Genomic DNA, 17,178 nt, shown 5'->3' with positions numbered 1-17,178 from the left:
TTTTAAACATTCAGAATCGCATGTGGAGAAAGAACCGTTCTCAGCATAGTAACGTCACCTGCATCGGAACTGATCTGAACAGGAATTTTGATGCTGGATGGTGTGGTATGGGTTCTGCTTTACTTCTCTAAAATGTACACAAGAGCTATAATTGTTTTATCAGTGACCTAGGATTCTACTGATGTACTTTTCAGGTTCATATTGACACATAAGAGCTGTTGTACTAATCTGCATTAAGTTTTACTGCAAAATACCTTAAAACAGTGTTCTTCAACCTTTTTATATCTATGGACCAGAGGAAATAAAAGAATTATTTTGTGGACTGGCACCGGTCTGCACTGGGCTAAGTCGTGGGTCAGACCCCACCAATCTCCGCCCCAGACCCCGCACCCATAATAGCACTAATTGTAACACTACTTTTTCCGTTCATTTTTCATATATATACACAATATAATCTTATTAACAACACATAATGGTTACCCAGAAAATCAAACTACACTGTATGCTTCTCAACATTCATTCCTACCAGAACAGATTACCCCTATTCAAATATGGGATCACAAACTAAAATTATTAATATATTCAAACGAAACCCTAAGATTCAAGACTCTGCATGCAATACAACCCCAGAGAAAAAGAAACAAATACATTTCTTCCTGAACAGTGCAAAATATAGACAGCAGATGTAAATTCTCAAAATTGACACAATTCAATCACTAAATTGAAAATAAAATCATTCCCCCTACCTTTGTTGTCTCCCTCCCTCCATGTACCATCCCTTCATCACAGAAGTTGGGTGAGGCTGGGTGTCCTGCCCTCTCTTGTTTACAAACAACGCCTTGAGAAAGCCAGCTCTCTCTCTTGTCTTCCTCCCCTTCTGCAGGAAATATACCAGCGCTCCCACCTGGCCGTTTTAGGCTGCCCACAGCCGGCTCCCTCTTCCTCACTTCTCCTCTTCCTCACTGCCGGTCAGCGGCTAGAACGTGCCTCGGGCCTGAGGAGATCAGTGCACAAAGCCATGTGTGGCGGCTCCTTGCGCATCCCATGCATCATCCGGAACCTTTTCCTCTGAAGTTGCGACGTCAGAGAGAAGGCTTCCGGTTCAGGCGCAGGACGCGCATAGGAGCCGCCGCTGCCTGCAGCTTTGTGTACTGATTTCCTGAGACCCGAGGCACGTTCAAGCCGCGGACTGGCAGGAAATTTCTGCAGACTGGCACCAGTCCGCGGACCGGTGGTTGAAGAACACTGCCTTAAAACATTTTGTAGTAGTTTGAAGTGGCGTCGCGAGGGAGGTTAGCTCGCAAGGTGGTGGCACCCTACAACACCCGTGCTATGTGCCTTCCCACTCTTCCCCGCTGCTAGAGCACCCCCCAGCTTACTCTTTCTGTTGCTTAAGTACCACCCGCCCCCTACTTATCTCTTGAAATGTTCGCTGGCATGAGCAGCATCTTCTACTTGCTGCTCGTGCCGGCCAAAGCTCCCTTCTGACATCACATCCTGGTTCCGCAACCAGAATGTGACATCAGAAGGGAGTTGAGACCAGTATGGAGCAGCCATTGGAAAATACTGCTCATGCCGGCGAATGTTTAAGGAGATACATGGGGGGCGGTGAGGAGAGGAGATGCCGGTGCCAGCGCTCCCTGTGAAGGCAGCACTTGAGGTGGTCCACCTCTCCCTACCCCTGCCCTCCTTTATTACGCCACCTATTAGTAATTGCTAACTCATGCATTATGTGGAAGCATTATTATTCTAGCATGTTCTGATTAGCATGTATTAACTGGATAATGCAGACTTAACGCAAGAGCACATACTGTAGCACCTCTGAAGCAGGAGACAGTAAGGGCTGGATTCAGTGGACAGTGCTCAAAATTTAGTGCTGAAAATTTAGTGCATTCTGGGATGGGCACCCATTATAGAATAGCTCATAGCACCAGGATCCATACTCAACTTTGTACACGAGCATTTATACTAAATGAAATCAGATGTAAATCCCAGCGCGCAATTTGGGATTAGAGAGAAAGATCCAGAGGCAATGCTGAATGGAGAGAATGAAACAGGCAAATGGGCAGTGCTGGATAGGAGGGTAGAGAATCTGGATGCCAGAGAGAGAGGAAACATAGAGAAAGACTGTGACAGTATTAAATAGAAGAAGAAGAGAGAGACTGGGCATCCAAATGGCAGATGAAATTTAGGGCTCCTTTTACTAAGGTGAGCTAGTGGTTTTAGCTTGCATTATATTGCCGCGCGTGCTACATGCTAGTGCCTCCATAAAGCTTGCATTGGTATTTTTCATGTAGTGCAAGATGAGCGCACACTAAAAACGCTAGCGCACCTTAGTAAAAGGAGCCTTTAATGTGAACAAATGCAAAGTGAGAATCAAGTGACAGAGAAGTCAACACAAGTAGAGATAGTAGAAATGTAGCAACTGGGACTTTTATTGATTCCAGAAAACATACCACTGACTCAACATGACCAGTGTTTCAGCACCTAAATGCCAGATGATTAATTATCCATCTATATAATAAAATGCTAAGTGCACAAGCGCACTCTTACCCTGTGTTCCCTGAGTCCTGATCTGTCGGGCTGTGGCAGCAAGAGTGCGCATGCACTACACCAGGACTCGCGGAGCATCGGCTGCCAGGAGGAGGGCTTTGAGGAAGCCGGCTGTCGGCGGAGGGCAGACGCCGGCCCAGGACCGTATGCAGATAGATGACTTGCTCAAGCTCGTGCCGCCTTCAAAATTAAAAATAAATGGCCCCACACCGCCTCCCTGCTCGCGCAGACCTCCATCAACGAAAAACAGCACTACCAGCCGAAGTTTATTTTAAAAGTTTAAAGCCGCTGCGGTGGCTCCTCTCATGAGCCACACCTGCGTCAGAGAAGGCTTCCGACGCAGGCAGCGATCGTGAGAGGAGCCGCCGCGGCACCTTTAAAACTTTAAAAATAAACTTAAAATGGTAGTGTCGTTTTTCCATTTCCAGCTGTGCCCTCTCTTATTAACTCAACGCTCGAGCTGGTCCCCAGCTCTCGCCAACTCGCCGGATTTGCGGATAACAGAGCAACGGTGCGGGGAGGAGAGAAGGGACTGAGCCGTGACAATAGGTGCGTGCTTTTTACATCTCTTGAGCGACCGAGGTATTTTTACCCATCGCAGGATTCAACATGTGTTAAAAAAAAAAACCAAAAACCTAAGCAAGAACACCTGGGCTGGAGGAAGGAATACATGACCTGGGAGCCCCAGATTCTAAAACCCAACCAACAATTTGCTCTGGGGAGGGGGTGAGGAGGCAGAAGGGGGCCACGGAGAGACAGTCAGGCATGGCACAATAGATAAATACAGATAGGCTGTGGGGCCAAGGAGAAAGACAGAGACACATACAGAAAGAAAGACAAGGGGCCACGGAGAGAGACAGAGGAGAGAGACAGACATAAAGAAAGACAAACAGACAGGGGGCCAGAGAGACAGATAGAATAAACACAGCCAGCCAGCATGCAAGGAGAGAGAGACAAAGAAAAAAAGACAGATATTATTCTTTTATATCTAACTTGTCAGTGCTTATGCTCATCTCTGATTTTTTAATTAGGACCTGCTTTCCATTTTTTGAAATATGCCCTTTTGGTTTTACTGCCTCTGCCATCTCACCATTAAACCATACTGGCCATTATTTGCTCTTATTTTGACTTTGTTAAATGCATAGACGGTGTTTTATCTGGGTTTCCAAAATGGTCTTTTGAAATGATGTCCATATCTTGTGTAAACTTTTAACCCTGGCAACCGCTCCTTTATTTTTTATTTCTAATTTTATCCTAATATCCTAATAGTTTTTTTTAGTACTTTCCCTTCAATGATAACAAATTTGATAACATTGTTATTATAATCAACTAGTGACCCCATCAGAACCCAGCAAGTACAAGATTATGAAAGATTTCTTTTGACACAGACAAGATAGACAAGGCTATGTAGGTGTAATTAAGTACAACCAAATTATTTCAGTTCTCTGATTTGCCTGTTTTAGAGGAACAACATAAGGACCTGTGCACCTTAATAAAATAGCCTTCCTGAATTCTCTGACATAAAGTTATTCCTGCTCCGAGGCTGGATATGCATATAGTCCCACAATAGGATATGAAGATACATGCATAATCACCAATCCCATCCAGGTCTGCCCATTTTCAGCCCTGCTGTTTCCTACTATAAGTGTATTTTCTGGGGTAATTTTATAAACATTGTTGTACATGTTCAAGGTTTTTATAATATTATCCCCATAGTGAGATTGCAGGCTACTTTACACATGGCATCTATTGGCATCTTAGTATCTTCTTAAGGACAAATAGAGAGCAAGAATTAACAGAGTACTCAATCCGTCCAATAATATAGGAGGCAGCTACTGTAATGGAGAAGTCTCCTCACAATGATATATCTTTCACATGGGATCAGAATGAATATTGCTTTGATGATAATTTGTATTGAAGGTTACTTCAATAAATATCTCAAACCTCAAGTGTAGCTATTTTATATGGAAGCAAGTTTCTAGTAGTGCTGCATCACCTCAGGTTGCTCCCTTTTTTCTAGCTCTGCAATGCCAATGCCTTAGCTGACCTCTTCACATTGCTCTGGACAATCTACTGATTGTATCAAAATTTCTTGTGTTTCTAATGATCGTTTGACATGTACAATAACGTTTCTGTGTGAGTGTGTAGGATAGGAGGTCATCCAGTGGCATCTTAGATTTCACCCATTGCTTGAAAACAAAATGGAGGGCTCTTCCACTTCTGTATGTTGCTGCTTCCTCCCCTTATTTGCTATCAGAACAGTTGATATTGGGTAGAGGGTATAGAAAAGTTGCATCATTCAAATCCTTCTACCATTTTTTAATAACCATATAGGAATAAAAAAATACCTGCAAAAGGATCTGCTGAACAGTACATTTTATGTTCTCTTACCTCTGGATTACCTATGAGTGGTAATGATATCTCTATCTGCGATGTCTTGTTATAGGCCCAGGAGCATCCAGCTATTCTTGTCAAGACACATATTGTGGACCTTTCCCAGAGTCTGAACCAGAAGTGAAGGCTGTGGCTAATTTTATCAGACAAAATAAAGATCAAATTAAAGGGTACATAACTATGCATTCATATTCTCAGATGGTACTATTTCCATACTCATACACCATGGAAAAAAGCAAAGACCACAAGGAGTTGGTAAGTGTTAATGGCTGTAACATGGATTCTTAGCCTTTAGCTTAGAAGGACAATCATAACTCTTTAAGCAAGAATATAAATGAATTGTTTTTAGCAAAGAAAACTCCACATACTCTAATATTCTTGTGCAAAAATAATCTCATGCATTCCAAACAATTTTTTTTAGAATTAATTCTTTATTTGATTATTCGTTACTTTACATTAATAACAAATATTCATGAATGACCACAGCAAACTCAATATAGAGAGCATTAAAACATAGGCAATTAATGTATTCCAAATTATAGATTTAATTCTTGAGATCTTAGCTTGTGAAGATTAATTTTATAATAGGGTATCTTGTCTAAGAAGCCAAGCAGATGCCTACTTAGATTCTGTTTCTTATATACATTACTATATAAGCGTATACATATACTATATTAGTGCAGGAATAGCATGTGAACCTTTACCTCCAACAAAGTGAGTGGTGTTAAGTTCTGAAGTAGAAGAATTTGTAATGACCACTCGCTAATGTCAACACTTGTTTTTAGTGCATGGCCATTAATGGAAAACTAGAAAAAGGCTATTTTTATGGCCTTAGTGAGTGGTAAAACTAGCACAAGGGTACACTAAAGCCACTCAAAGTTGTGTGCTGCTTATAGGATAGCACTTAGTGCCAGGATCCACACTCAGTTTTGGGTGCAAGGATGTATGTCAACTGAACCTTAGTATAAATCCCTGCACCTAAAACACTGTGTGCAAATTAGAGAATGACAGGGGGACAAATTTGTGGGATCTATCTCTATCCCCATCCTGCCCCAGTGAGTTCTGTTCCTGTCCCTGCCTCATCCCTATAAGCTCTGTCCTCATCTCCACAAGCCTCGAACACTATGCAGATGAGGACAGAGCTTGCAGGGATGTGTCAGGGACAGAACTCATGGGGACAGGATGGAGTTGGAGATAGACCTCACAAATCCTATAAATGCCCCTGACCTGTGCAAGGCAGATAGACAAGGGCGAGCTGATCGACATTGTATATCTGGATTTTCAGAAGGCATTCAACAAGGTCCCACATGAACGACTACTTCAAAAAATTGCAAGCCATGGAATCGAGGGTGAAATACTCATGTGGATTAAAAATTGGTTGGCGGATAGGAAACAGAGAGTGGGGGTAAATGGACAATACCAGGAATGGAAAAGCGTCACGAGTGGCGTACCGCAGGGTTCGGTGCTTGGACCCGTGCTCTTCAACATAATTATAAACGACCTGGAAATTGGTACAACGAGGTGAAGACGCAGAAGGATTGCGAAGACCTGTAACATGACATAAACACGCTCGAGAAATGGGTCGCGACATGGCAAATGAGGTTTAACGTGGATAAGTGTAAGGTGATGCATGTTGGTAACAAAAATCGTATACACGAATACAGGATGTCCGGTGCGGTACTCAGAGAGACCCCCCAGGAAAGAGACTTGAGACTACTGGTCAACAAGTCAATGAAGCTGTCCGCGCAATGCACGGTGGCTGCTAAAAGAGCAAACAGAATGCAAGGAATGATTAAGAAGGGGATCACGAACAGATCGGAGAAGGTTATCATGCTGCTGTACCAGGCCATGGTACATCCCCACCTGAAATACTGCGTCCAGCTCTGGTCGCCGTACATGAAGAAGGTCACGGTACTACTCGAAAGGGTCCAGAGAAGAGCAACTAAGGGCTCCTTTTACGAAGCCGCGTTAGCAGTTTAACACACGTAATAGCCTGTGCTAAACCACTGGACGCGCTAGCCGCTACCGCCATCTCTTGAGCAGGCGGTAGTTTTTCAGCTAGCGCGTGATTAAAAGTCACGTGCGCTAAAGCCGCTAACGCGGCTTCGTGAAAGGAGCCCTAAAATGGTTAAAGGGCTGGAGGAGTTGCCATACAGTGAGAGATTAGAGAAACTGGGCCTCTTCTCCCTTGAAAAGAGGAGACTGAGAGGGAACATGATTGAAACATTCAAGATAATGAAGGGAATAGACTTAGTAGATAGAGACAGATTGTTCACCCTCTCCAAGGTAGAGAGAACAGAGGCTGTTATAGGGGAAAACACCCTCCAGGGATTCAAGACAAAGTTAGACAAGTTCCTGCTGAACCAAAACGTACGCAGGTAAAGCTAGCATGTTAGGGCACTGGTCTTTGACCTAAGGGCTGCTGCGGGAGCGGACTGCTGGGCACGATGGGCCCCTGGTCTGACCCAGCAGCGGCAATTCTTATGTTCTCCCGTGGCCACGCCCCCTTTGGGGATCTGCACTGAAAAATGTACATGCACATCTTTATAGAATAGTAACTTTAAAGATGCGTATTGTGACCAGACAGATCAGGGCTCTGCCAAGGTCCCAGTCAAACCCCCACCAGGGGAGCTCTAGAGGCCCCTGGAGATCTGCTGACACACCCAGAACAGGGCACGCCCCTATCCTAGATAAGCCTGCACTGGCATTCAGACCAGGAAGCCGGTTAGGGAGGAAGTTTAAGCCTTGCCTCCCTAGGGATCCTCATGAGCCAAACAGGGACAACAGGCCACAACCCATGGAGCTGATCGAGGCTGAACAAGCTGAAGACTTGTCCATGCTGAGGGATGAACCTATGGACTTTCAAGAAGCCTGTTCTGGCAGTGAATCTAATTACCCTGAGCTGATGCAGGTGGACTTGGCTTCCAGCCACAAACAGTGAGTGTGTTTGTTTTTGGACTGTTTGTGTGCTGTTTTTTTTTTTCCTTTTTAATGGATGTGAACTTTGAGAAAGCTAGGAGTGTAAAGTGGGGAGAGGTTTTGCTTCCACCTTGGGAGGGAATTTGAAAGCCTATCTTAAGGCCTTTATTTTTGCAAAATCTATTACACTCTCCTATTCCTGGCAGACCTAGATTGTTGCCAGAGGCTTTCTTTTATTTTGGTTTTTGATTGTGAATTGAGGAATTCTGAATGCTGAACTTTATTGCTGATTTACTGAAATACCTGCTTTGGAGCAGGCAGAGCAATCTCTGTATTGAACTGTGATCTAAAAGATAATTGAGCATTAAGAAGCAGAAGAAGAAAGTTTGATTTTGTTTATGAACTGTTTTATTTTCATGCCTTCTTGTTTTGGCAGTTTCCTTTTCTTTCTTCTTTGATGAGGCATGGAATCTTGACTACTGTGACAAAGAGTGAGGAATTACTTACCTGCTTTATTGAATAAGTAAAATTGACTTATTTTTCCAAAACTGCTTCCTTGTGTGAAGACTTTATTCTTGTGGGAAAATAATTGTGAATGTTTTTGAAGGTTCAGTCCTGCAGGGTGACTCCCTGTTGGGTCACACGCTGGTGCATTGTTGGTGGCTACTTTCAGGATTGTTCCGGAGCCCTGATTTATGCTATAAGGCCGGCCACAGTATGTAAATTCCAATTATTGCCCATTGGCACCTAATTATTGGTGCTAATTGGCACATTAAGCAATTAAATTGCATGTTCAATTGTGGGCACACACCCAAATTTATGGGTACAATTTTGGGCGCTATACATAGAATTAGGGGGAAACTATGTAACTGAGGGGCATTCACAGAGAAGGAGCATTTGCAGGACATAGGCAGGGCCAGCATTTTCACAGGCATATTATAGAAATAGTGTAAGTTATGGGTGTTCCTGTCGCATTTAGGTGTGAACATTTATGTGAGCCATAGACCTGTCAAATGTTTCTGCCTATATTTCAGCATGCCGATGCCAGGTTGACACTAATAGTCTATAAGAACATGAGCGCCCATTATCTCTCCCTTCCAGAAAAGGGATTAGAGGCCAATTTTTGATTTTTAAGTTTCCTCAACTTTGGAACGATTTTCCGTTCCTTATAAGAAGCTCTGGTTCTCTTCTATTTTTTCGTAAGCTTTTGAAATCTACTTTATTCACTAAACATTTTGGAAATTAATTCTTTTTGAAATTTTTCTTTTATGGTTTATATTTTTTTTAAGTTAACTATTGTAAACCAGGTAGAGCTTTCTTGGAATGAAGACTCGGTATATAAAGCCAAGTATTAAATTAGATTAGATTATCCTTATAGAATAATCCCACTACCCATGTTATCAGGCCACCTGTTATAGACTTACATCTAGTGTGTTCAGAAGCCACATGGGGAATTCTCTGTGATGTCACTCTTTCTGTAGCATGCAAATGAATAATTGGAAAATTTCAGCTGGCAAAGATGTGTTTAAATTCATTTCATTTGACCAGAGGGAAACAGTTGATATTGCCAACCCAAAATATGTGGAAACCAATGCGATGACCTTTTCATGTACAGGAGTAAAATTGTGGAATTCCCTTGTAGGGTAAATTCGGAAATGCAGTGATGGAGCGGGGGGATTTAGAAAATTACTTAAAATACAATTATATGTAAATGCCTTCCATTAAGCATTTGAATTTCTTTGTCTGCTAATTTTTTGAAAGAATTGAATCCTTCTGCTCTTATTTGTTTTAATTTGTGTTTGAAAGTTGTCTTAACTTGTTTTAAATTTTATGTATATAACAGTTTTGGTAAACCGTTTTGGTCTAAAAACGGTATAGAAATTTTTAAAATAAATAGTTTGTGCTTTTTTTAATTTTTAGCTACAAGTAGCAACTAAAGTAGCTGACGCCATTAGATCCACCTCACGCAACAGATATGTCTATGGTTCTGGGGCAGAAACCATTTGTAAGTAGTAAGCTATACTCTATTCTTATCTATCTATATGTTCCATCTTTGCTTACACCCTATGCTGGTCTATTAAAATGTTTTATTGCTATTGTAATGTGGCATACTGCGCCATACTTTGTATTGTAATTTAAATAATTTTATTGCTGTAATTGTCTATTGCTTATGTTTGACTTATTCTTGCTATTCACTGCCTTGACTGAATTCCTTTAAAAAGGTGGTAATTATACAATATTGATGATATCTAAAAAAAGGTGGTAATTAAATCCTAATAATAACTAAACAAATAAATAAAAAACTGGAAGCAAATTTTAATATTCAAATGAGGTGCATGCTACAGAATGCTGCAATCATATAAAGAAACAAAATAAATACATAACAATCTATTTCATACTACAGCTACAGCATCATATAGTATCAAAGAAAGACTTTCTTGTGTTGGTCAGACATATTTGAACGGTAAAATGTGTTTATGCATAAAAAGGTTAATATATGAAGAAAATGTTTTGTACTCTCAGGCCTTCTACTTAGCCATCTCGCTCCCCTCCAAGCTGTCCACAATTCGGCTGCACGACTCATATTCCATGAGAGCCACTATACTCACATTACCCCTCTCCTAAAGTCACTTCATGGGCTTCCCATCCGTTTCCGAATACAATTCAAACTCCTCTTACTGACCTACAAATGCACTCACTCAGCTGCCCCTCACTATCTCTCTTCACTTATCTCCCCCCCCCCATGTTCCCTCCCCCCACAAGCTCTCTTCCTCTGCCAACTCCAAACTCCGTCCCATCTACCTTGCTGCGCCGTATGCTTGGAACAAGCTGCCCGAATCCCTACAGCGTGCTCCGTCATAGGCAGTGTTCAAGGCCCGGTTAAAAGCCCACCTCTTCGAGAGTGCTTTTGACTCCTAACCCCTCTCACCTCACCCATACCCAACCCTATATGTGATGTCTGTCTATCCAAGTTAGATTGTAAGCTCCTCCGAGCAGGGACTGTCTATTAAATGTCAAAATGTACAGCGCTGCGTATGCCTTTCAGCACTATATAAGTGATAAATAGTAGTAGTAATATTAGTACCAGGCCTGTGTCACCAGGTGTCAATTGATGGTGCCTCAGAAATGTGGTAGTGTGTGCCACTCACAGCTTCTGCAGAAAAGAAACCATATTATTAGGGAGGAGGATAAAAAAAGAGTAACTTTATCTGGATTGCACACTAAATATTGGCTGATCTATCTACTGCACAAGGAGTGGGCTTAAGACATAATGTATAAGATAACAGCTCACGGCAAATGCTAGAGAGGGGAGCCCCCAAAGCTTGCTTGTAGATTGTTCCTCTTTCAACTTTAGGCAGGTTTGGGACCAGGGGATCCAGGGCAATTGCCTGTTTGCCTACCCCTAACGCCAGCCCTGATGATATGGATAGGACTAAGAATGTGCCTCTATTCAGGGCAGGATTAACCAATAGGCCCAGTAGGCACGTGTCTAGGGCCCAAAATGGTCAGGGGGGCCCGATGAAGGAGGGCATCAACATTGTTTTTTCCAAACAGTATGGGCCCCTCCAGCATCGATCGGCAATGCGGGCCCCCCCGATCAGCAATGCGCCTCCCCCCCATCGACGGAAAGTAAGACAAGCAAGAAACGCGGGTAAGAAAGGCAACAGGAACTGTAATTTTGCAAGCGGTGCTGCTTGCCCAAAGCTTCCCTCTGACGCAGCTTCCTGTTTCCGCCTGGGTGCATGGTGGGGTAGGGCGGAGCAGGGGGCCCAGTGTACTTGTGTGCCTAGGGGCCCTCGATGAATTAATCCTGCCCTGCCTCTATTTATTTAATTAGTCCTTCCAGGGAACCTATCCTCAGTGGCATAGCGAGGGTGAGAGGCGCCCGGGGAGGTGGCATACCGCCCCCACCCTCGCCTCTTCCCCCGCTCCTTCCCCGATCCCACCTGCCCCGCACACCCCTCCGCTCCTTCCCTGATCCTGCCTGCCATGCACCCCCCCCCCTTTTCTTTCCCCCGTACCTTTAGTTGAAGTTGTTTCTCATGGCTGTCAGCAACATGCTCCTTGCGAACCCGTCGGATCTTTCTCTCTGACATCACTTCCTAGGCATGGCACCCGGAAGTGATGTCATCGGGAGAGCCGACAGGGTCGTGAAGAGCACGTTGTTGACCACCGCGAACAACTTCTTCAACTAGAGCTAGGGGGAATGGGAAGGGGGGGCGCGCACATGGAGGGGCGGAATGGGAAGTGGCGAGGGGGTGGAAAGTAGGAGGGGTGTCGGCGCCCCCACCAACATGCCGCCCAGAGCAAACACACAAGCGTGAAGACATGTACACCACTGTCTTTTAGGAGCATTAAGCATGCATTGCTCATGTATTTCCCATGCAGTCCCATGGAGTCTGTTGAACCAGTTTCATGAATCTTTTCCAGAAGCTTACTTAAGCCCCTAATGTCTGATACTTTATCAGAAATTCAGCATTAAATCATTCAGCATTAAATCATAGGTTGACAAAACTTGATAGCAACTCTGTCTTGCATGAACACCACAAGTTATAGCCTCTTCTATCAAACTGTGCTAGCAGTTTTTAGCGCAGAGAGCCGCGCCGAATGGCCCCTGCTGCTCCAGACGCTCATAGAGTTCCTATGAGCATTGGAAGCTGCGCGGGCCATTTAGCGAGGCTCTCTGCGCTAAAAACTGCTAGCGTAGTTTCATAGAAGAGGCCCTTTGACATCACACTGATATCACTTTTGCATGGTAGAAAAAGTAAGTAAGCAGCGAGTTCTGGCAATTAGTGTTATGTGGCATTGATTTTAGTACAAATCATGCAAATTTGTTTAAATTACACTGTTAAACAACAAAGGACCCCCTTGTAGCAATTCCCGCATGGCAAATGCAAGGCAGCCTGTTCAGTTCCTATGGGCTTTGTCACATTAGGACTCGCTACCACGTCTTTAAGAAAAGGGGCCCAAAGCTAAGTGTCAAAATCTAGGAATTCCTTTTATTTCCAATCACCATGTAATATTAGGTCCATCATGAAAGGTACTGTGTATGTCTTAATTGATTTATTCTTATTCCTATAGATTTGGCTCCTGGAGGTTCAGATGACTGGGCATATGACTTGGGCATCAAATACTCTTTTACCATAGAACTTCGGGACAGAGGCACTTATGGATTCTTACTTCCTCCGAATCTAATTAAACCAACCTGCATAGAAGGAATGACCAGTGTAAAAATAATTGCAACACATGTTGTTCAGAACATTTAATGTGGAGACATGCACCACGGCAAGTTTTATGGGGCTTTAATAACGTTAACATATATGATCATAAAATGTTAAGTATGATGTTCAGCTGTCCTTTCTTACGAAGGATATACTAAGAGCTGTCCAAATATCCTTCTGATGTTGGACGATGATGTAACAGTGAAAAAAATCTAATTTCTCTGTGTTCTGTTTACATGACGTTTCTTCCCCCCATCATAAAAGATGCTCAAATGCTTTCTTATGACGTGAATGTGTTTTTCTCAATCTAGCCCATCAAAACACCACTTAATGATCTCTGCAAGATTTCCATAGCTAAGTTTAAAAAAAATAAACCCCGTCCTCATGGCCTCCTTTTATCAAGCCACGTTAGGTTTTTTTTATTGCCAGCCACTGTGGTAAAATCTCCGACACTCATAAAATTCCTATGAGCATCGGAGCTTTTACCACCGCGGCCAGCAATAAAAAATACCTAACGCGGCTTGATAAAAGGGGACCTTTATCTTCTTTCACATGCAAAATAGCATAATTCAAGTTGACAATATACAGTAGAACTGATACTATTTGTAATTGGAAAATCTTTGTTTTATGCTGTGGGGAACCTTTTATTATTTGTTCCGAATAAAGTACAAACATAGTCTGCATGACAATTTTTAAAAAACTATACATTATTAGTTTTTGTTAAAATATGATAAGAAAATATTTGCATTATGTAACAGCAAGACACTGACAAAATGTATCTTTTATACTGAAAATAATATTCTTGCAGTATACAATAGAAAAAGCTCTGACAAAAGATATGTTTTACAGTAAGTAAATTGGTTGACACCACATTTCATGATATAATAGAAAATTTAGATGCAATTTGTATGATTAAAATAATAAACTTCTCTCCCATAAATGTTTCTTGTACTCCAATATATTTACTCCCCCCCCTCCCCTTTTTACCAAACAGCGAAAGCATTTTTTAGCACCGGCCAGCACGCTGAATGCTGTGTACTGCTCCGACGCTCATTGGAACTCTATGAGCAGCGGAACAGCGCACAGCATTCTGGCCGGCACTAAAAAACGCTTTTGCCCTTTTGTGAAAAGGAGGGGGAGATATTAGTTATTTCAAAGAGTTTCAGCAGTTAATGTAGAAAACAAGAAATTTCATGCACTACTAATGGAGCCAAGAAAACAAACAGAAAGACCGTCCTAAAGATCCAGGATGACAATCCAGTTTAGGCATCTAATGTTACAGAATAGCACCTAGCCAGATCAGCAACCAAATCAATTTTGGCCTCCTTAATCTTACTTTTACTTGGATGGAATGCATTTTATATTTGAAGCAACAGCATAAAGGATATAATAAAGCCCACTGTATGTTTCATATTGGATTTACAGCAGAGAAAGCAGTGGGAACAGACAATGAGCCTTCCACAAGAGCTAGTGGTATGAGGTAGAGCCTTGTGGATTTCAGTCTGGGACATATAGTAAAATGTACCCTGTACGTCCTGGATTGCAATACACAAGGCTCTACCTCATACCACTAGCTCTTGTGGAAGGCTCATTGTCTGTTCCCACTGCTTTCTCTGCTGTTCGGTGTTTTGGGATCTTAGCCTCTTTTTTGTGGTCATCGGATTTACAAACATAGCCCAGAAGTCTTTGTTATTATCTGGGCACTTCATTGTGCCATATCTCAATCCCAGACCTACACTAGATTCCTCTTTGACAACTCAAGAATTTGCAAATTACTTTCTGTCTAAAATCCTCTTTCTTCAGTCCTCCTGTCTACCATCCCCATTGCCCAACACTCTTTCTCCCAACATTGCCACCTCAACCCACACTACAAGTGTCTCTACTAACTGGACATAATTGATTTTGCCCTCTATAACAACTTCTAGGAAGACATTGCATAATATTAGGATAACTGCCTGTTCTTTTGATCCTGTTCCTTCATCCTAGATACTTGATGCCAGACATAATCTCTCACCATTAGCCTTGAACATGATAACTAACAGCTTATCCCCTTTGGAATAGAAAACCACTCTTGTTTATCCTATCATTAAAAGCCCTCCTCTAGATGCATCCCAGGCATCTAATTTTCGCCCAATATTAAATCTGCCATTTATTTCTAAAGTGTTGGAGCATTTAGTTTTTTTGCAGCTTACACATGCTGAGTCATCTAACATACGTCACCCATCAAAGTCAGGATTTCAGAAACTACACTCCACTGAAACGATAGTAACATCTTTAGTAAATGACTGTTACTCACCACTCGATCATAGTTAGGCCATTTTTCTCATATCGTTGGATCTCTCTGCAGCCTTCAATCTGATGAGCCATTCCCTTCTCTTATCTCATCTTCGATCAATAGGTATTTCTGATACCGTACTAAAGTGGTTTGAATCCTTTTTGAAAGACAGTATCTTTTCCTCAACTACATCTTCACTCTGTCCACTCTTGTGTGGAGACCCCCAGGGCTCTTATTTCTATATTGCTGCCAGACATACGTAGCGCTATTTAATATCTTTTGTAGCCCCCTGGCTTTGAGGATCCAAGATCATTGGATCAAATACTATACAGTATTTATGCAGATGACATTCTACTACTCTCTTCTCAAGACCACACTAACCTGAAAATGATTGATGAAAGGGTTCTGGAAAATAAATTAGTACTGAACCCCCAGAAAAACAACTAGAATGTGGGTAACAGGATTCCCACGTTGCCCATAATTTATTTTTGAAGGGCACATCCTATTCAGTCAATAGACACCATGAAGTACCTAAGGTCTATATAGATTCAGCTTTTATAATTTATCCTCAAATCATTTCAGTAATTCGATCCTGTTTTTACTCACTGCGTAAAATTTGCTCAATTTATTCCTATATTAATACAACAAGCTGTGCTTCTCTTCTATTCGCCCTGATGGCTTCTAAACTAGATTACTGTAATATTAGTTTAGTTTATTGTCATTTCTAGCCCGCCTTTATCTAAGGCGAATTACAAAATATACATATACAATAAACAATTATAATACACACACAACAGTTAACAAGTTTCAAGTTTATTAAGTTTTAATATACCGACCATCGACGGACACCTGTCCGGTTTACAATGTCAAAAATGAAAGGTTAAGAGTAAATTATTATTTTAAAAAATATACTTAATGTCACAGAACACATACCTTCTTATCCACTGTTTAAGTTATTCTGTCACACTAAGGGCCTCTTCTTTCATCCTACGAGCATCGGGAGTAGTGCGGGCCATTCAGTGCGGCTCTCTGCTCTAAAAACTGCTAGCACAGTTTGATAGAAGAGGCCCTAAGTGATGCATGATGCAGAACAAATGTTTTTTAAACATTTGCTTAAATTCCTGCAGATCTTTCAACTGTCATAAATGCACAGATAATTTGTTCCACTCCATAGGCCCTGCACAAGAAAACACACTTTTCCTTGTATTCTCATGGTGAAGACTTTTTGAAGATGGAACAATCAAACTTGCCTTTGTGGAAGATCTTAATTGTCTCATTGAAACATATGGCGCCAAACAATCGCTTAAATACCTAGGTGCCATATGATTAAAACTCAAATAAACCATCAGCAATAATTTGTATTTTACTCAAAACTCCATGGTCAACCAGTACATTGCAATAGAATTTCTTGTGACATGTTCAAATTTTCCAATCCCACACAACAACTGTATTATTGAATTATGAGCCATCTGCAATGCATGGATGCAAGTTGCTGGGATCCCCCATAAAACAATATTGCAGTAATCCAACCCTGCGAGTACCACTGTTTGAACAACTTTCTTAAAATCATACTTTGATATTACTGTATCTATACTGGCTTTCCTACAATTATGTTGAAAAAACTTCAAACAATTCAAAATACAGTGATAAGACTGCTCACCAATGCCTGTAGATATGATCATGTATCACCATTACTCAAAGAGCATCACTGGTTGCTCATTAAGTTTCGTTTAATACATAAAGCATTAACTTTGGCTTTCAAAGCCCTAAGTTCAGGGAATTCTTACTATTTGGCCAATCTCTGATCCCTTACAG

At 41.9% G+C, this 17,178-nt stretch overlaps 1 protein-coding gene across 5 annotated transcripts in view; it reads left to right on the top strand.

Moving 5' to 3' along the window:
* The window catches only part of CPB2 (carboxypeptidase B2), a 107,401-nt gene extending 93,357 nt beyond the window's left edge, over nucleotides 1–14,044 (top strand). For 4 of the 5 annotated variants that reach the window (XM_033947898.1, XM_033947899.1, XM_033947897.1 and 1 more), the window contains 4 exons: nucleotides 15–105; nucleotides 5,000–5,202; nucleotides 9,787–9,871; nucleotides 12,949–13,140. In XM_033947898.1, coding sequence (XP_033803789.1) covers nucleotides 15–105; nucleotides 5,000–5,202; nucleotides 9,787–9,871; nucleotides 12,949–13,133 — 564 coding nt within the window. In that variant the 3' untranslated portion in view covers nucleotides 13,134–13,140. Of the gene's footprint in view, nucleotides 1–14; nucleotides 106–4,999; nucleotides 5,203–9,786; nucleotides 9,872–12,948 lie in introns of all 5 variants that reach the window. The other variant, XM_033947894.1, reaches the window with a different exon arrangement.
* The last annotated feature ends 3,134 nt before the right edge of the window (nucleotides 14,045–17,178 follow it).

The sequence above is a fragment of the Geotrypetes seraphini genome, chromosome 6 (genome assembly GCF_902459505.1).
Source record: "Geotrypetes seraphini chromosome 6, aGeoSer1.1, whole genome shotgun sequence".
Lineage (NCBI taxonomy): Eukaryota > Metazoa > Chordata > Amphibia > Gymnophiona > Dermophiidae > Geotrypetes > Geotrypetes seraphini.
This window is presented reverse-complemented; position numbering and strand designations above follow the sequence as displayed.